General features: G+C 52.7%; 2 protein-coding genes across 2 annotated transcripts in view; both read right to left on the bottom strand.

Moving 5' to 3' along the window:
- ADAMTS7 (ADAM metallopeptidase with thrombospondin type 1 motif 7) overlaps window positions 1–19,866 on the bottom strand; it is a 45,652-nt gene extending 25,786 nt beyond the window's left edge. Inside the window, exons 1-7 of the mRNA XM_063091276.1 lie at window positions 19,767–19,866; window positions 10,441–10,796; window positions 8,422–8,587; window positions 7,321–7,511; window positions 2,093–2,176; window positions 1,643–1,767; window positions 639–788 (exon numbers count right to left, since the gene is read on the bottom strand). Of these exons, the coding sequence (XP_062947346.1) occupies window positions 639–788; window positions 1,643–1,767; window positions 2,093–2,176; window positions 7,321–7,511; window positions 8,422–8,587; window positions 10,441–10,796; window positions 19,767–19,866 (1,172 nt within the window). The remainder of the gene's footprint in view (window positions 1–638; window positions 789–1,642; window positions 1,768–2,092; window positions 2,177–7,320; window positions 7,512–8,421; window positions 8,588–10,440; window positions 10,797–19,766) is intronic.
- LOC134374084 (guanine nucleotide-binding protein G(I)/G(S)/G(O) subunit gamma-10-like) lies at window positions 11,950–12,156 on the bottom strand. The gene has a single exon (XM_063092285.1). It carries the CDS (start codon window positions 12,154–12,156, stop codon window positions 11,950–11,952), a length of 207 nt encoding a protein of 68 aa, XP_062948355.1.
- Window positions 19,867–20,120: the final 254 nt, after the last annotated feature.

The raw sequence follows: 20,120 nt of genomic DNA, 5'->3' as shown, positions 1-20,120 counted from the left end.
CCAAATGGCTGTGTTGTCTTAAGAAAGTCACATGCCCTCTCTGAGTCTCAGTTTCTTGGCTATCACCCAGGGAACCCAGAATGTTTGAATGGATGACCCCAATGCCTCTAACCAACAGTACTATGGGTGCCTCTCCTTGTCAGCTTGTGGGACAATCTCAGATGCTGCCATATTCACCAACTAAACAGCCCAGGCACAGGTGCCTGAGGGCAGGGGCCATGCTTAGGACAGCCTTGGGCAGGGGGGTCAGATGGAAGGAGACTTGGACATCGCTGACTGCAGCCCCTTCAATCTATGGGGAGCACACAGAGGCCCAGAGGAGGGCAGGGCACTTGCTCAGGGCCACAGAGCAATCAGGATAGGGATGGGGTGGCGTCCAAGAGTAAAATATGCAAGCACTAAGGGCACAGGGAGGGACAGCCAAAGACCCACTAGTGCCTTTCTCCTCTTAACAGGGAAGCAGGCTGATGTGGGGAGGGGACAGTGCAGGGGCAGGTGTGCCAGATGGAGTTGAGGCTCCCTCCCCAAGCAGTTTCCTTTCCCCAGGATTTTGTGGCCCTTGGGCCTGGCTGCTCTGCACCCCAGGTTGGGAAGGTGAAGCTGGGTCCTTAGTGTGGCAGTGAGGGAAGGTATAGTACCTGTGTCCCAGCTCATGGGCCACAGTGAAGGCCAGCGGCAGCCCTGTGTCCTCGTTGATGTTGCAGCTGCGGTGTGGCTGGCACATGCCTGCCACATGGGACAGGCCCAGGGTCTCGCAGGGCTGATTCATGGCCGCACACAGGTCCTTCCTGCACAGGCAGAGAGAAGCAGACCTCAGGCTGAACTGGCCTGGTACCAAGCCCACTCGAGCTGAGGAGGCTGCGGAGGGACCCCTGCTGGCCCCAATGCACAGAAGTGCTCTGTGACATCAGGCCAGCACAGTGGCCATTTGGGAAGCAGGTGCCCTCGTTCACACACAACCTACTGGACACCTATATGGGCCAGGGGAGCAGACCGTGCACAGAACAATTTTGGTTACTATCCCAGCAAGGGTGTAGATAGAAGCTGCTGGAGCCAAGCAGAAGGAAAAATAACTCCACCTGGAGTTCAAAAACACTGCTTCTCTGAGCAGACGAGCAGTTGCCAGAGGTGAGGGGAACAGGGAGGGGGCAGTCAGTCACAAGCTGTGACTACATCCTTGTGACGGAATGATTCTGCCTCTAGATAGGTGGTGGATACCTGCTCCTGCACAGGTGGTAACATTGACAGAATGGAACACACACACGCACAAACAAGTGTATGTAGACCTGGTAAAGTCTGAGTAAGTCTGTGGGTTGCGTCAGTGCCAATTTTCTGTCTGAGATATTGTACTACAGTTATGCAAGATGTCACCACTGGGGGAAACTGGATGAAGGCTGTGCGAAGCTTCTCTATTATTCTGACAACTGCATGAGAATCCACAATTGTTTCAAAATAAAAAGTCCTCCCCAGGTGCTGAGGGAATCCAGCCTTGGGCTAAGGTGAGCAAACTCTCCTGCAAATGGGGCTCCCTGAGAGCAAGGCTGCATCTCCCCACACCAGGGCTTCTCCCTGAGGGTCAGGTGGCACCTGCTTCAGATGCAGGGTCTCCTGGCCCCTCCTGCCCTCTCACAGCTGGCAGTACCTGGTGAGCAAGATGGCAGTGTCATGGTGCAGCGGGTTGCTGTCTCCCTTCATGTTGATGCTTTTTTGCCACTTGCAGAAGCTCCTCAGGGTTTTGTCTGCATGGTGTGTGATCTTGAGGTCTTCCTGGGGGCAGAGAGTGGCCGCTCATGCCTCCCCCTGAGCTCTGAGAGGGTCAAACCCAATTTTCCTCTGTACAAAGGCAGGACACAGAGGCCAGAGGGGCAGTGGGAGGACAGGCAGCTAGGCCTGTGGTCACCAGTCCAGCCTCCACCTGACCACCCCTCACATAGGCCCCTACTAGGAAGGGGAGACCTAAGACATGAGAGAGGGTCAGTCAGAGAACAGGGGGTAACAGAGGATACTGTCCAGGCCAAGGAAGCCTTCGCTGTGCCACAGGGCAGCTCAGGTAATGGGCCAGGAGGCAGTTGGGGGCCACATGACCTCTTACATTCTCGTCTTCCAGCAGGACCAGGCGCACGATGGTGATGTGGATAGGGTTCCCAATGCTGGGGTCATGAAACAGGCCAGCCACCTGCCCAAGAGATAGGGGGGGTCAGCTGTAACCAGGATATAGGATATGGGCAGCCAGTGCACACCCCTGACCCACCCAGGAAGATGCACACCACGCTCACACGCAGGGAAGCTCACACAGGTGCACACATGACAGTTGATGCACATGTACCAGTGCACGAATGTCCCCACACCTGCACACACACTTCCCAACTCAGTAACGACAGAACCTGGGGAGGACAAGAAGGGCTTCCAGGTCTCCTGCCAGGCCCAAAGCTTGTCTTGAGCACCAGTTTGGGATCTGCTCCAAGTACCAACACTATCCCCACCCAGCACAGCCAATGGCAGCTCAAACCTTCAAATGCTGGCTTCTTGGACCACCTCAGGGCCCTAGTTCTGCCAACTACCCTAGGCTGGGACGGCCCTGCAGCCCCCTCCCACCCTGGAGATGCCAGGACCAGCATTCCAGGAGTGAGCCCTCCATAAGGTGTGAGACTTGAGTAGGGTCTGGAGGGTGAGGAGGGAGTGGGTTCAAGCCCGTGGAGTCTCCCCACTGCGCTGCTTTCCCATTCTTCCTGGGGCTGAAGCCAAGGGGCCAAGGATGCAGGTGTGTAGGTCTGTCAGAGGCCCCCATGGCTATGTGGGGATTTCCCCTACTGAGCCTCCAGGGGAGGGCCACCCCCAGTGTGCCAAGGTGCAGAGAAATGGATGGGGCAACCTCATCTGCTCTTTTAAAGCTCACTCTGAACAAAAGAGAGGCCAGCGAGCAAAGATAGAAGGACAGGCCGGTCCTGAGTTGGCCTCTAGCAATGCATCAAGGAAAATCATATTCAAATAGCAATGGACAAAACAAACACTGTTAAGAGGGTACGGAAGCCTGATAATGGGGATGACTGACACTTTCAGAACTCATGGTCAGAAATGGTGCAGATAAACAGTGACTCAGTGTGCCACCGTCACCTCCACACACACTCTGGAAACCTGGAAGCCCTTTACCACCTTCCTCCCCCACATCCAACCGATTTTGACTCCTAAGTTTTGCCTGAATCTGTCTCTTCTCTCCATCTCCAACACCACTGCCCAGTCCAAGTCAACATGATCTCTTGTTTGGTCAGTTGTTGAGGTCTCCTACAAGTATCCCCATACTCGGTGACCCCTCCAGGCCACCAGCAGCCTAGCAGCTCAGTCATCTCACCATGCCCTTACTTAAAGCAATAGTGGCTCTTTGCTGTCCACAGGGAAAGGACAAAAGTGCCCAGCCTAGCCAACAGGCCTCTGTGTTCTGGCCCCTGCCCTCCCTCCCATGTCCCTTGGCTCCCTGGCTCCAGCCACTCTTTCTCCCAGAATCCCATGCTTCTCCCTAGCGCAAGGCATTTGCAGATGCTGTGCCCTCAGCCTGGAACATCTTCTCAGCCGTCTTCCCTAAGTTGTCGTCTATCCTCTCTCCAGCTCTCACCCCTCCATCAAGTCCTCTGCAGAGCCTTTATTCCATCCAACATGCCCAAAGCCCACGAACTTGTCCTTCCTAGCACCTCCCTCCACGGCACCTTCACATTCATTGAGGTGACAGTTTCATTAACATCTGTCTCTCTTGCTGGATGACAAGCTCTGTGAGGGCTGGGGCAGTGTCTGTGTGGACTCCCTCTTACAGCCCCAGTGGTCCACATAATACCCAGCACATGATGGGCACTCAAGAAATACCTGCTGAATGAATGAATGAATCTTGGGCACTTGCTCAGTGTTTCTAGTGCATTATCTCATTTAAAAGAAGCACTGGAAAATGAGAAGAGTACCCTGGAGAAAGTCAGATCAAAAGAATAAGTCTTTTCTACACTACAGACAGGCAAATTTGGCATCAGCCCCAGCAAAGAGGCTCCAGAGGACGAGAAGCCCGTGAGAGTCTGCTAAGACCTGCCCAACAACTGATCTGTGCTATATCCTGAGTCAGGGCTGGGGGCAACTTAGTGCCACCACAAAGCCCCTCCCTCACCATGTATAACACTCCTCACTATCTCCCAGGAAACATGGAAGCAACCTCTGGAGGGAGTCAACTAAACCAAGGAGTGTCCGTTAATGGCCTGAGGTCAGCGTGGGTGTTTCAACTGAACATGTAATACCCAGGGAAGGTGAGCCCTGTTCTGGAGAAGACTGGAGAACAAGCCAGGGGTGGGCATTGTTTGTAAGAGCAAGATCTGGGGGTCACGGTTGGCTACAAGCTCCCAGTGAGCTGACACTGTGACAAGAGCCCCTCCAAAAGGGCTTGTGACTTCAGGGAGCACAAACAGAATTGGGGGTAAAAATAGGGTAAGGGGACCCATCTCGCTGTGCTTGGGCTAGGCTCACCTAAGCTCAGGACTCAGATCTGGGTCTGGCCTGGAAAGGACACTGATGAACTGGGGCCTGTAGAAGGCCATGGTAAAAAGAAGTGAGGTTGTCCTGAAGGGGGCTATGGGGCTGAAGGTCCGACGCCACAGCAGCCGCAACAGCAGCGCAGCTAACCTGGACCGAGCTAGCACGCGTGGGCCTTGTGCCGGGAGCTTTACATACATAATCCCGCTTAATCTTCTGACTTCTAATGTAGGCGTGATCACCCTCATTTTACACATGAAGCAAAAGAGAGAATGAAGCTGGGATCAGAACCCGGGTTGGACATCTTCAATGACCCTGCTCTTACTTCCTAAATATGAGAAATGTCATCTGCCTATTCTCTCAGAAAATCTCAATGCATATTGGCTTTGGAGGCTCTGAGAAGTCCTGCAGTAAAGAAGTCTGTTTTACTGTTTTTAACTCTGTGTGGCCAAACTTATTCAACAGCACCATCTTTTTTTTTTTTTTTCTTTTCCTTCAGAACATTTATTAGCATCCTTTGGAACAAGTACTCCCTGGAATATTCTTGGGAATTGCTACAATGAGACAGTTTCCCAACTGCAGAATCACATTCTTACACATCCATCACCTCATCCCTGGTACAGAGCTGGCACTCAGCAATTTAGAGCTAATGAACAGACATCTGCTCCAGATGGAAAAAGGGGACAAGTTCTCCCCATCCCCCACGCTGTTCCCCCATCCTTCTGGCCCACCCTGGCCACCACAGCCACCCAGCTGCCCCTCTCTGGGGCAAGCTGAGGGGTATGAGGACAGAATGGGGCTTTGGATGTAGATAGACCTGAGCTCCAGTCCCAGCTCTGCCACTTACTAGCTGTGTGACTGTGAGCAAGTCTCTTGGCCTCTCTGAACATTTGTTCCCTCAACTATAAAATGGGGGTGGCACTTAGATGAGGCAGTGGGTATGGAACACTGGAAAAATGGTAGGTATTCACAAGGCTCTGGCCCTGACCCACCAGGGCCTCAGAGTTGGACCCCTCAGTCCAGCCCTCTCAGAAACGGCTACATGGGCTCCTGCCCCTGCTATCTCCTGCAGCCTCCCCATGGTGTTTCTCTCTGTTAGGCTCAAAGGTGCCCCTCTCTGTCCTGACCAATGCTGGACTTGCCAGCTCAGGAAAGCCTTATATTGTCAGGACAGGTGACATGGGAACCGGGCCCATCCTCTCCCCCAGGATGGGGTTCACACAGTGAATGTGTGGGTCCTATGAGCCTGGACAAGGAAGGCAAGAAGGGCCAGGCCCTGGGGTGAAATGTCTGATGCCTGTCACCCTGGGTATGCCATGGGGAGACTGTCGGGCTGGATGGCTCTTGCTCTGTCCAGGACCTGGACCACAGGGAACATTCAGAAAAGGTGCGGTGAATGAACCCAGTTACCCATTGGTGAATCCAGCCAAGCTCCTGGGTGTCTTCCAGGCTGAGACCCCTAAGTGGTGAGAATGGGAAGCAGAGAACCTCAGGGCCTGGGAACCTGGCCTTTCTCTACCCCTCAGCCTGGGCCAGGCCCTGCTGTCCAGCAATAGTATCCCCTGAAGCCTGAAGCCTGGCCCGTAGTGGACAAAGCAGAACAGAGAGGCTTGGGCTGGACCTTCAAGGCCTCGAATGCCAGGAAGAAGACTGTAGCTTTTATTCCATATGGAGCAGGGGGCTAACTAGGGTGACCAAGTCAGGGAAGACCTGGCCCAGAGCCGTGCTGGCTGCTGAGGAATTGAGCAGTGTGGGGTGTGATGGTAGCAGGTTGGGAGGCCGGGGCTTCACAGATATAAACTGGGGACCAGACACTAGAGGATCTCAGACGGTGCTTCCTAGGGTTGCAGGAGGTGAGGGGCTGGCACGGGAAAGCAGTGTCATAGCACACCATCCCCAGAGCTCCCGTAGACATCAACAAGCTGTACAACACACTTCTCTCACCTCGGCCTCAACCACCCGGCCCAGGAGAGAAACGGGGTTGTATGGTGGCCTGCCTGCTAGGTGGCTGCTAAGAATGCCAGGGGCAAAAATCTTTTCTCCTAGGGTCAGGAAGCTGCTTGACAGCTCGAAGCCTCCCACCTGCACACCCAGGTGGGAGCAGGGAGGGAGCCCCTGGCTTTACAGTGGGCTCTGGGAATCAGCAGCACCAATCAGGCTCCGCCCTGCCTCGTTGCATGACCTCAGCAAGTCACTCCCCTCTCAGGGCCTCTGCTGTCTTCACTGTCATGGGCGGTCAAGAGCAGTCCATCAGCCCCACAAAGTACTATCATCTCCCCCAGCTCACAGATGAGCAAGCTGAGGCTCAGGCAGGGAAAGTGACTTGCCCAAGGTCACCAGCTAGTAGACTGCAGAACCAAACAGATCCTTCTAACTCTAACGTGTGCTTTTATCTCAAGCAGGGGATGGTCTGATTGGGCATTTCTGTGTCCCCAGCACCTAGCACAGGTCTTAACACAAAGGAGAGAAGTGTTTGTTCAAGGCAGGGTAAAGGAACCAACCTGGCTATGAGCTCCCCAGGTAGACACAGGGTCATGACTGCCTCAGCCTCCTCGAGCCACTCCCCCTCCCAAATACCAGTTGTGTCAGTGAGGTGCCTGACACCCTATGGTGTCCCCACAGTAGCCCTCAGCCCAGGCTCTCTCCTAGACTCAGTAGCATGGGGACCTTTCTTCCTGCTTGGGGCCTGGACCTGGGTCTAGAGTCCAGCCTGCCAGCCTGTGTGCCCTACACCCACCCATTGCACCCCCATCTCCCACCCCCTCCCCTGCCGACCCTCACCACCCCCCCACTTCCCACCACCCACAGCAGCCTCACCATGTTCATGATGGTCAGCACGTAGCTCTCGACATTTGGCTGCCCATGGTACTCCACCATTTTGGCGTCAGCTACCACCAGAGTCTCCACCCACTTCTCTCTGCTGACCGAGCGCTGGCGTAGACGCCTCGGCCGCCGCCACTGCTGCCGCTGCTCCCAACGCTCCCGTCGAGCTTCCAGCTCCAGGGATGCTGTGGGCCCGAGATGGGATGGGGTTAGCTGCCAGTGGACTGGCCAAGGGTACATGTCTCCAGGACTTCTCAGCGAGCTCTCTCCAGGGCAGTGGGAACAGCACTGGGATCAGAGGTGAGAGGCCTGGATTCCCCTCCAAGCTCTGCGCCAGACTTGTGCTGTGTGACCCTGGCCTGGTCACTTCCTTTCTCTGGTCTGGGATTCCCTAACTATAAATAGGAATAAGCCGATATGCCTCACAGGGTGACTGGGGGACAAATGAAATGGTGGATATGAACATGGTAAAGTACTGTGTCCATGTGAGGGGAGCTCCAGGGCCTGACAAAGCTGGTGACTAGGCCCCTATCTGCCTGTGTCGCTCCCTCCCCCACTAGGGGGTTAGGGCATCCCAGCACACGCAGACCCCATGGTCTAACCCCCAGCCCAGGGAGGCTGGCCAAAACCCAGCCCAGCTGACCCCACTGGCTGCCTGCTCCTCTGCCCCAGGCTGCCCCCAGATCAGAAGAGGAAACACATCTATGAAGCTGGGGAAACTGAGGCCAAGAAGCATGCTTCTGTAGATATCTGCTCTAGCAGAAAGAGTCCTGGAGCTGTGAGCAGGCAGCTTGAGGTCGGAGTGTCAGCCGAGCAGTCCCCAAACCCCAGTAGCCCTCAGCGGGCAGCTCCTCCTAGACCGGCCGACACTATAGCCACTCTGCAGAGGAGGCTCTCGGTACCACCCTCAAGGTCCTAGTAACAGATGTCAGTTATTCTGGGGTGGGAACAGGGTGAGGAGGGGAGGGGGGTTCTTGCTGCGACTGGGCATGGCCTAGCCTGGCCTGGTCACTCGAGGAAGAATGGTTGGTAGATCCAGAGGTGCCCCAGGCAATGAGTGGGGAGGGCAGAGGGAGATCAGGCATAAGAGCATACCTTGCACCCCACAGGTGCCTGGAGCACCAGATTCTCCCAGCTCTGCCCGCTTCTCAGGGACTTGGCGCTTGTACACCACGTGGGGCTGGGCATGACCAGGCCGGGCTGGGGTGCTGTCCAGGGGCTCAATGAAGTAGTCCTCGTTGGAGAGCTGGAACATACCTTTCTGGGGAAGAATCACCAGGGTCACACGGGGAAGGTGGGCATTCAGCTGCTCTTCCCACCCTCAGAGGCCCATCCTGCCCAGCTGAGCCACACTGCTCCCACCTGCCCTGACTGACCACGGACACACTGCACTTTCCTCCTCCAGTGGGGCTTTTGCTCACTCTGTACCCTCTGCCTGGAATGTCCTTCCCTGCCATTTCACAGAACCAAAGGTTTCAAAGCGGAGCTCAGTAGCCCCACCCCCAGGATGCTACTCCACACACCCAGCCCATTAGGAGCGAGAAAGGGGTGTGCATCCTAATCTGAGAAGGGGGCATCTTCCACAGAGTCCCTGACAGTTGTCCTGAGTCGGGCAGCCCAGGCCCAGGCCCCCAGGCTATTTTGCATCTCCTTTGCATGCCAGCCATCTCCAGACGCTGTGCCCCCTCCCAGCTGGCCAGAACTTCTGACCTGCCCTCAGTCTCCCTGAGGCGATGAGTCACTCCAAAAGCAGCTCCACCCACACCCAAGCCATGGAGATGCCCCTGGCCACCAGGACATCCTGTTCCCCGCCCAGGGATGGCCAGAGAAGGCAAGCTGGCAGGGGTGCCTTGCGCATGTCTGCTCACTATGCAGAGAGTCCAGACAAGGGGGATGGGGATTGGGAAGTATCTTCAGGCAGCCCACCACCTCCTGAGAAAGCTCAGGACTGCAACAGGGAAGGGTTTACTTCCCTCGGACTAAACCCCACACACACACCAGTTCTGCTCCTTGGGTCATACAGAGCCAGGGAGCCTGGAGTGCTGGAAAGTGCATCAGCTCTAGAAGCTGGAGACGTGGGCTTGAGTGCAGACACCACCCTTGGATAACGAGATAAAACTGGGCAAGTTCCTCTACAAGCCTATTTGCTCATCTGTGAAATGTCCCATATGTGCAGGTGCCATGCAGTCTCAACGAGATTAACTGTATGTTAAGGGACAGCCCAGGCTCCAAAAATAAAGAATACTTTGCCAGGCAGATGGGCCTTCAAAGGCCCGGACATCCTGAAGCCTGTGGTGTGAGCTGCCCTGTCATTAGGACCTGTGCTGCCACAGCCCGTGGTTTTTGCCTAAGCAATCTAAGCTGAGGGTCCTCCTGGAACAGTTGATGGCTGAGGATGTGCACACATTCCCCACTGCTCCCAAACCCCCACCCTCCAGAGCAGGGAGGGCAGGGTTGGTCACCTACACAGGAGCTGAGAGGGACCCTATCCTGCCTGGAGTGGGAGCTGCTCTAACCAGCACGTGTTGGAGCAGGGAGAGGCAATTAAGGCTGCAAGACTAGCCAGCGTCACCTTCAAGATAAACAAAACCAGGAAGCTTGGCAGAGAGGGGCTGAGAGGGTCCCGTACCATACCCTGCAGAATGGCTTAAGGATAAGGGTGCCTGGCAAGGAGAAGAGCAGCCTAAAGGAATCTGTGAAGGAACATTCATAATTAACACCCTAAAAGAAGAGGGGGTCATCTGCTTTCTGAACTACTGAGTCCAGATAAACGGTGGTTCTCAAAGTGGGGTCTCTGGACCTACAGCTTCAATATTACCTGGGAAATGTTCAGAAATGAAAGTGTTTGGACCGCATCCCAGACATACCCTATCAAAAATTCTTTTAACAAGGCCTGGGGGTAATTCTGGCTCACATTAACGTAGTAGAACCACTGTCCTAGAAAACAAGGAGGCTTGTGTTGTCACTCCCATTTTATAGGCGTGAATACCGAGGCTGGCAGAGGAAAAGCGCATTGGCCAAGGCCACCAGACAAGTGTGGCGCAAGCCTGGGGGCAAAACCTGCGTTGTCCCGCCACCCCAGCCCGCCCCCTGCGCACACCCCTATGCACTCACCAGGCCGTCGCAGGCGCTGATGGCCGCCGGGCCACCTTCGAGCTGGGGATCCTGCACCTCTCCAAGCAGGTGGCAGGCAGGGGCGCTGGCCCGGATGTGTGCGCGGCCCAGGCCGCCACGCCGCCGCGTCTCGCTCACGAAGCCGGGTGCCAGCAGGTGCCGGTTGGTGGTGAGGTTGAAGCGCAGCTCCCGCCCGTGGTACTGCAGCTCGTAGAAGGCGGGCGCGTCTTGGTGCCGAGACACGTCCCGCTTGCGCAGCGCGCGCGGCCACAGCTCATAGGACAGGAAGGAGCCCCCAGCGTCCACACGCACCGGGTGCACAATGTCCAGGGCCGTCCGGCCCTCAGTTACGCGCCCTGCAGGGAGAAAACCACGAGCAGCGCCCTGGTCAAGAGCTGACTCCAGGTCCTGGCTGCTCGCCAGGGACCGGAGGAGGAGCGGCAAGAGAGGGCAGCTGGGGTCAGAGTGCCTGGATCCAAAGCCTCCTGGTGCTATCTACTAGCTCTGCTATTTCATCTCCCCGTGCTTCAGTTTCTCATCTGGATTATTGCGATAACTCCTTTTTTTAAAAATTAAGCATAAATTTCATTTCCAAGCTCATCAAAGATTATCACAAACACAAATAAAATATCCTCCTAAAAGTGATCCGAATTAAATCAAAGGCACATCATCATGAAGAATTCTTTTAGGTTGTAATATTTTCACGTTACTTTGTTTTTAACCATTTGCAATATTCTGTATGTAGGTAACATTTTAAACCTTTTTTTTAAGGACATAAAATAATGTAGTATTTTTTAAAAGTACAACCACAACTATAAAGTAAAGGAACTTAAGACAAAGATCATATCAGTTTCACACACAAGATGGAACAACTTAATACATAACATAACGTTGATCTTTCCAAACAAGTTTGCTAAGAAACGTCTCCCATGTTTAGTCTTAAAACAATCTTCTCATTTAGAAAAAATCAAAACATCATTTGATTAGTAAAGCCTATTTCTTTTCCCAATTTTAAACTGTCTTGTCTTCATTTAGCAATTGCAAATTCATAAGAAAAGAACAAATTTTGTTGGTATAAAAATCTTAGGAACAACAAATTACAAATATTCACTTTTTTCAATAAACAAAAGTGTTTTCCTTCCTAAAATGTAAACATGCAGTAAATAAAACATACATGATATTCCAGGTATAGAAACACTGGTGATTCACTTATGAAAGAAATATATTTTGGTGTATTTGGTAGTAAGGTTTTTATTTGTCCTAATATAAAGCACTTCACCAAAAGAACTAGTCCTTTATTGTTTAAAACTCTACTCCTTCACTCAGAGTCCTTATGTGAGTAGAAACTGATCAATTTCTGTAGAATTTTGGCTATAGGACCAGGCCACAGGAAAGGTCTGAAATATCTAAAAGTCATTTGGCTAGAGAAAAGTGTTTTCTTGAGACTTGGAGGCAGTCATTCATCACTTTGTGCTTAAAGGCATCCTTCAGTGAACTTCTTCCCAATTTTCAGAATAAAGCACAGGATCTGGGCTCTTGGAAGGGGTTGCTTCTGGCTGGAACACTGACCAGCAGGGCATCCTTGCAGGCATTCCGCATGCAGCACTGTTGAAGCTCTGTCGCTGCCTGAGAGACCTTGGTCTTCCCCATGTTGGCCTCCAGCTTGAGCTGCTCTACCAAGCGCTGCAAGTCACTCACGCTGGCCTGGGAAGACATGGCCGTGGCGGTGGTGCTGGGCTCCCAGTGCAATAACTTCTTAACAGGTCTTCCTGCTTCCACTATTGCCAACTTTGGCTGCTCCTCCCCTACCCTGTTTTCAGTATAACAGCCAGGATTCATTCAAAACCAGTCAGATCACGGTCCTCCTCTGCTCAAAATCCTGCAGTCGCCCCAATCTCGCTCAGGGCAGCAGACAGAGTTCTGACAATGGCATATGAGGCCCTAGGCAAAGTAACCTCTCCAATCTCATCTCCAACTACCCCTCCTTAGTTCCCTGCACTCAGCCCACTGGCCTCCTCCCAGTTCCCAACAGGCCAGACATGCTCCTGCTTCAGGATTTTGCACTGCTGTTCCCTGTACCTGGAACAATTTTCCCTCAGTTGTCCAAGTGACTAAACCCCTTACCTACTCTGAGTCCTTGCTCAAATGTCTCCCTCTCAGTGAGGCCTCCCTGAACACTTTATTTTTAAGATTGTAACTCCTTGGCTCTCCCTATCCCCCTTCCCTGCTTTAGTTTTCCCCATAGCACTTCTGACATACTCTATCACTTAACATTTTCATTAGTTTTTCTATTTGTCTGTTTTCTCCTTCCCCTCCCCTGTAAACTCCAGGAGGGCAAGAATCTTTCTATTCTTTGTTGAACATTTTAAGTGCCAGTAGAAGTGTCTGGAACTTAGTTGTTTCTCAGCAAATATTTGTTGAATGCATCTGTAGAATGGGGATAATAACAGAACTTAGCCTCTTGAGGCTGCTGTGAGTATTAAATGACCAGAGCTACTCCATACATAGCAGTGCCTGGCCCACAGATTGAATGTGATGGCAATTATGATTGTTATGATTCTCATTAGCTGGGTGGATTAAAAAATGTGCTCCCAGGTGCCTGAGGGTTCTGCAAGTGTCTCCAGGCCCCCTGGAATGGAAAGGAGAAGGACCAGCCAGGTGTGACTACCTGGCTTCTTTGCACACCACTTCAGTGGAGTAGCTCTGGTTTCTTTCCTTTACATGCAAGAATTATTCATTTGAAGAAAGGGTTCCAGGGCTGGAAAAAATCTGTAGACCTCTGCTTTGGACCTGTTGCTCTGTCCTTTGGATTTCTCAGTAAAGCCAGGATTCTTAACCTTTTTTGCCATGGACCCCTTCCAGAATAATGTTTTTAAATGCATGCAATACATAAGAGCTCCAAGGAAATTGATTATATTGAAACACAGTTATCGAAAGCATTTTAAAGGTGGGGTGTGAAGTTATGCAGTCCTTTATTAATTTATTAAACAAAATCTAATGCCACACGTTAATGACTATGGTAATTTTGAAGTAGCGATGAGCATAAACCTTATTTCCAGATACCTGCAACTACTGTAAAAAGATGAAAAAAATATTTGTTTTTTCATTGGTAAAAAAAAAATCACAAGTGCTGCTAATACTACTGGGATTTGTTGATAATATTCATAGTTGAAAGAAATGCTAAATCTCCCTTAGAGGTTAGAAAAATTAAAGATGTAATATTTTCCCCCTCAAGTTCATGGATCCCCTGAATTCACTTAGACTGTGGACCCAGGTTAGGACACCCGCAGTAAAGTCGCCAGACTGCTTCCTAGGGAAGAAAGCAAAGGGAGGCTCAGAGGGGCGAAGAGACTGGCCTAAAGCTACACAGAGAGAGTGGCAGAGCTGAGATGCAGACCCAAGTCTCCCGAATGGCTTCAATTTATTCAGTAACATTGCTCTATATTCTCACCATTTTGTCCCTTACTGGGCCTCAGTTTCCCAGAGTTAATGTTGAAGGAGTAGGATTATTTCAAGTTTTTCAAACTTTTTTGGCCATCAGACCTAGTTTGCAAAAGAAATCTCATGTGGACAATACACACATCAGAGTAGTGCTTCTGGGGGACAGTGGGAGGAGCCCTGGGAGCTCCAGGACCCACACTCTTGTCCCCGCTTTTCCCTCTCTGCAGTTCCCAGTCTCTGAGGAGCAGTTAGGAAACTCACCAACCTGAGGTTTCTCCCAGCCCCAGGTTCTACCCAGACCAACTGGGTTTATGCCCAGCTCCTGGGATCCTGGCCATTCATGACAATGACCCCTTGGGCCCACATGAATGCCTGGGTGCCCTGCAGATATCCCACCAGGGCTCTCTCTGCTGCTGCCTGCCAAGACTGGAAGGGAAGCTAAAAAATGCCAAGCCCTAGCCTGAGGCTCCATCACCTCCAGGATGCAGAAACCAAACCCTCCCTCCAGTCCATCTCCCGACAAACTGCAGGTAGAGTGCCCTGAGCACACCAGTGGTGTGTCTGCTGCCAAGTACACCTCCCTCTGCCACAAGTGCCCCAGTGGTGCAGGCCTCAAAGAGCCTTCTCCAAAGGTCACAAGGCTGGGTGGGCTGGGGAGACTTGCTGTGTGGCTCTGAGCGAGTCTTCCCTAGTACTGACCTTCAGGCGGGCACTAGTGCAAGGATTTTCCAGACTTAACCGGATATGCATTTCTTAAAAACAAATCCCCAGAACCCATCCCAGACTTACTGAATCAGCATCTCCAGGAAATGGGACTAGGAAGCTGTGTTTTTATCAAAAGTCTCAGGGAACTGTGATCATCAGGGACGTTAGGAAATCCCCTACCGGGTTCCCCACAGAACCTGGCTGATCAGCAGCAGCACCTGGAGAGCTCTGAAAAACTGCAGATGCCTTCCACTGAGCCCAGAGATTCTGCTTCCAAAGACAGGTCCAGGGCTCTGGGGACCCAGCATCTTTATTTTCTGTATTTTCCTAAAACTTCCTGGGGCTGGCATGTGGAAGTCACTAGGCTGGATGATGTAAGGAGACTTCTTGCTCTAACATCCTAATAAGGGCATTTGGGACTACAACTCTACAACCACAGCCTACAGACTTGTTTTTATTTGTCAGTTTATTGATTTTTTTCATTTGTTTTGGCTGGCATAAATATTGAAAAACATTTTAATCGGTTGCCAATGTTTAAGAATCACACAATCTTGTACAAAAATCTGTTTCCAGCTTTCCTTGAAAAGTCTTATCCATACATGTGAGCCCTAAATTTCTACCTGGCAGAAGTGACTGGAGCAGTGCGTCCCCTTTAGAGAGGGCCTGTGCTCTCCCACCTGTCTCAGTCCCCACCACTCCCTATCGTATTCCCAACACTGAATGCAGTGGCTGAATGTAGGTTGCCCTTTGGCATCACACTTGCGTTTTCTTTCACTCAGTAGAGCCTCTAACAAAAATGGAAGAGCAAGAGATGGGCCAAAAGTCCCCATGTTTCAAGAAAAATTTGTCTCCCTACCAGGCTTATTTATTCATTGATGCTGCCTGCCTGGCCCATAGCATTTGGTGTGTGACCCTTGGCTACTAATTGTGAGGGAGCATTAGGTCCAAAGTCTGGGTAAATGTACAAGACACCATCCTTTCCCTCAAAATAGAGAAATAGGCGTAGGATACCTGTGAACCTCACCCTGGCACAGTGCTGAGAAGGTAAACATAAGGGGAGGGGACACCCACGGATGGAGTGGGATAAAGAAAAGCTTTGCCAAGGAGGGCACATTTGAGATGTCCCCTGACATACAGGTACAAATTCAGCTGTGGAGATAAGGAGGGTATCTTGATGGTAGGCACTGTGTGGGAGACCCTCAGAGAAGTGTGAAGAAGCTGGAAGTCCAGAGAACAAACAGCGAGAAGTTAATCTTGGCCCAGGCATGTGTTTTGTGAAATGAGACAATAGAGTGACAAAATAATGCATTGTCAAGAGTGTAGGCTCTGAAAGTAGGAAGACTCTGGTTCAGGTCCTGACTCTGCCACTTAACAGTTGTACAAGGGGGCTGGCCGGTTAGCTCACTTGGTGAGAGTGTGGTGCTGACAACACCAAGGTCAGGGTTCAGATCCCTGTACCAGCCAGCCACCAAAAAACAAACAAACAAACAAAAAACTATTGTGTGACCTGGGTCATTTCATCTCTCTGAGCCTCAATTTCCTCACCTTTGTGGAGAATCCAGGCCAGAAAACATAAGAGGGGAGCACAGGTTGAGGCAATGAAACTGACAAAGATACAGAGGGTAAGACAACAGCTACACTCCAAGGCTCTGTTTTACGTGAGTACAAATGTTGGTTCCCAGGGCATGGACAATCCCACCTGAGGCAGCTACAGACCAGCTGAAGGTCAGGGGCACTGATGCCTACCAGTCCTGAAATTCTCAACTGGAAGAACAGGAACTACATGGCACCCTAACAGACAACAGTGTTGTTCTCAGATGCGTGTGGTTGGGGGTGGAAGGCTTGTATGTGACTGAGGAATCAAGCACTGGGGAGGGACCCATGCCCCCGGGATGTGTGGTCTTGTGGAGAATCTCTGCTCTAGACCTTGCAAGACAGAAATTCAAGATGAGTTACAAAGAATCATCCTATTAAGTTCAAAAACGTGAATGGGACAAAGTAGAGCTATGCTGCAGGTAAAAAAGCTTTTATTAGGATTGGTACGCTCTGGAGCCTGATTGCCTGGGTTTGAATCACAGCTACCCATAGCTGAGAGACTATGGGTAAATTACACAACCTCTCAGAGCCTCAGTTTCTCCGTCTATAAAGTGAGGATGATAACTGTACTTACTCTCTTTGGTTGTATGAGAAGTAGATGAATTGTATATGGGTGCTGACACCAGTAGCTGGAACATAGCAAATGTGAACTAAGTTATGAATGAAAATTAGCAAGAGAAGTTCTAAAGTATACTTATCTATTTCTTTAAAAACTTGTTTTATCTCTTTGCCTAATGGCTTAGGAAAATATGTTTTTAATCAAAAAAAAAAAGTAAAGAGTATGTTGCCACTTTTATGGCAATAACTTATTTTCTTGTTTTGTTCTGCATTAATTTTTTTATAATAAACTTGCATTATTTTGCTATTAAAACATTTTTAAAGGGGATGGGGGAGTTTAAAAAATAACTGTGTCGGGGGCCGAGCCCGTGGCGCACTCGGGAGAGTGCGGCGCTGGGAGCGCAGCAGCGCTCCGGCCGCGGGTTCGGATACTATATAGGGATGGCCGGTTCGCTCACTGGCTGAGCGAGGTCACAAAAAAGGACAAAACAAAACAAACAAACAAACAAAAAAACTGTGTCTGTAGTTTACTCTGGTAGCAACCTTGGTGGCTGATATTAGCACCACCCAGTGCCAGCAAGGGGTAATTGCAGGTTCCAGTCTATTGAGTGGTACTTGCTTGCACCAGAGCTGAGCCTGCAGAGCTAAAGCCACAATGAGAGGGCAGCAGGCGCCATTCATGGCCAAGTCTGTTCTGCCAAGTCAGGAGGTCTGTTCTGACTGGACTGAGCTGCTGTTAAATAGTCTGAATATCACTCCCGGGTGACAAAACTGTCACTTTGGAGCTTCTACCAAAGAAATGCCAACATGGTGTTTACCCTCACCTCCCTATCAAGAACCTGAGTTACAATCCAGCCCTTCAAATGATCCGCAGCTCATGCCAAGGAGGAAAAATAACCAGGGTGCAGGGGTATGTGAGTGACACATGCCCTTCTCTGTGAGTCCCTATGCCCATTCCTGATATGCACAGAAGTGCAGGCACACAGGGCTTACATGTGCAATACAGTATGGGGATGGGGTGAAGGGAGACATGACTGGACCTCAATCCCAGACACCCCAGCAAGTCCCTGGGTTTGTCACAGGTGGAGAAAGTCAGGACACATTTTCCTAAAAGTGAGCTCAGGATGTGCTCTTCGGTCTCAAAGAAGGTAGCATTCAGTGGGAAGAGCCCTGGGCTTAGGTCCTGGGCTCTAAAAAAAAAACGACAAAGAGGTCAGCAGCCTCAGGTTCAGTAATCCTGAGTGAGAGCAGAATGGGGAGGGCCCCACACTACCTATCTATGGAGATACCAGAGACAGACACTCCACCCCACGGGGGGCAAGGGGTGCCCAGACTAGACAGGAGAGCGTGCCTGGCCTGCCTCCACCCCCAAATGGCATGTCCAAGTTGCAGGACTCAGCAAGGATTTCCTATTCCTACCGGGTCTGCCTGGCAGATTAATAAAAATAATGGCCACTACGTGGTAATCACTCTGTCCTGTACTAAGCAACTGACATTCATTATCTCACTTAATTTCTACAAGAATCCTAGAAGGCTGACCACACCCCTTTTCCCACAGCTGCCAGGGGTCTGGACCCAAGTTCAGACTTAGGGGCAGTTCCCCGGGGAACCACTTTGCTGCTCCCTGATTCCTATCACCTGGCTCCTCCTCATCTGCCTGCTCCGCAGCTCCGAGCAGTGGGAAAACATACACTTCCCCGCAGGCAGCCCCGGAGTCCAACCCTAGCAGGTCACTCTACTCTCTGAACCTCATCCATAAAAGAACTTTCCATCACTTGCCTTGCAGGGCTGTTGTGGAGACGATGAGAAATAAGAACCAGTGAGGCTGGCACAAAGTAGGTGTTCATTAAACGTATGCTCCCTCTCCACTCCCTGCACATTGCTGCTAGACCACACCTCCCTAAAGCACTGCTTTCATCAGCCTCCAAGGCTTCCCAAACCTCTAAGAGCTGATTCCCCAACATTCCCGCCCAGACGCTTTCCTCGCCTCACAGACACAATCTCTCCACTGGGGAGTCAGATCGCCCCCATCCCCAGCAAGCAGACCTAACTCAGTCCCCAGGCTGATGCTTCCCGGGGGGCGCCCCCACGCCCTACACACCCTTCCATCCCATCCAAAGTTCGTCCGTCCTTCCAGTCCCTCCGATCTCTGGCCCCTCCTCCCCTACAAAGTCTTCCCATCGCCCCGCCTGTAGGGGCTCCCCCATCATCCAACCAGCCCCATTAGACCTGGAGCTCCCTGAGCACCGGACCAGAGGTCTCCTGCACCCTCGCCTTCTATATTCCCACTGGATGCGCCAGGAGCGCGGCCGCCCGGCAGATCGCCGCCAAACAAGAGTCTGGACGAGGGCCAGAGGCTTGTCGAAGGCCGGCCGGCCGGCCGGGGCGGGGACAGTTAACCCAGGGCCGGCGAAAGAAGCTCCTGCTCCCCGCTCCATTCTCGGCGCCTTCACACTTGGGGGAGGGAGCGGCAGGAAGTGCAAGGGCCGCGCAAGACCCGACCCCCGGCGCCGCCGAGGGCCGGGCCCGCAGCCCAGACGCGGTGGGCGGTGGGCGGTGGGCGGTGGGCTGGGGCAGGGGGCGCGGCGGGGCACCCGCGTAGACCTGCGAGCTGGCGCCTTTGCCCGCAGCGTCCTGGCCAGCCCGCGTGCCAGGGAGCCACACTAAGGCGCGTGAGAAGCCGAATCCTTCTCGGATGAACCACGCTCCGTCCAGCCACCTCAGACGAGAGCTCTCCCTGGAGAGGTGCGCGCACTGCTGCCCGCGCGGAAGGGGCTTATCCCAGGCGACAGCCAGGGTCGATAGTTGAGTGGGGGACGGGGAAGGGTCCCCAGAAGCGCGGTTTCGCTCTCCGGCCGGCCCGACCCCACCCCTGTCCCAAACTCCAGGGGAGTGGGGGACAGGACCAGCCCCAGGCAGAGCCGGGCCGGCGTGGGGTCTGCAGAGGTGAGAAGGGGTAACACCGAGGCTAGGGAAGCAGGGAGGGGTGGCAGGGCCGGGCCGGCCAGGGAGGGGCGGCCACCCACCTGGTGCGGGTCCGGGGGCGCCGCTAGCCAGAGCGCAGAGGAGCAGGAGGAGGGGGCGCAGCAGCGGCGCGGGGCTGCTGGGGCTCGGGCCGCGGGGCATGGCTGGGCCGGGCGGCCGCCGGGCGACCCTGAGCACACGCTGTCGTGCGTCCCGCTGCCAGGTCCCGGGTCGGGCTCAGTACATGTCAGGCCCGCGTGCAGCTCTTGGTGTCCCGGCCTCGACTCAACCCGGCGGGCGGCTGCGCTCGATCCGCGGGCAACAAAGGCTGCAGGGCCCGCCCCCTTGGCCGGCTGCGAAGGCAAAGACAAGAGGGCGAGAAGGAGAGAAAGAAAGAAAAGAGGGAGAGAGCCCCG

This window comes from Cynocephalus volans, chromosome 3 (assembly GCF_027409185.1).
Source record: "Cynocephalus volans isolate mCynVol1 chromosome 3, mCynVol1.pri, whole genome shotgun sequence".
In the NCBI taxonomy this organism is placed as follows: Eukaryota; Metazoa; Chordata; class Mammalia; order Dermoptera; family Cynocephalidae; genus Cynocephalus; species Cynocephalus volans.
Note: the sequence above shows the minus strand (reverse complement) of the source record. Positions and strands in the feature narration are given on the sequence as shown.

Excerpts from the sequence above, each read along its gene's own strand:
- LOC134374084 (XM_063092285.1), bottom strand. The coding sequence starts at position 12,156 with ATGTCTTCCCAGGCCAGCGTGAGTGACTTGCAGCGCTTGGTAGAGCAG.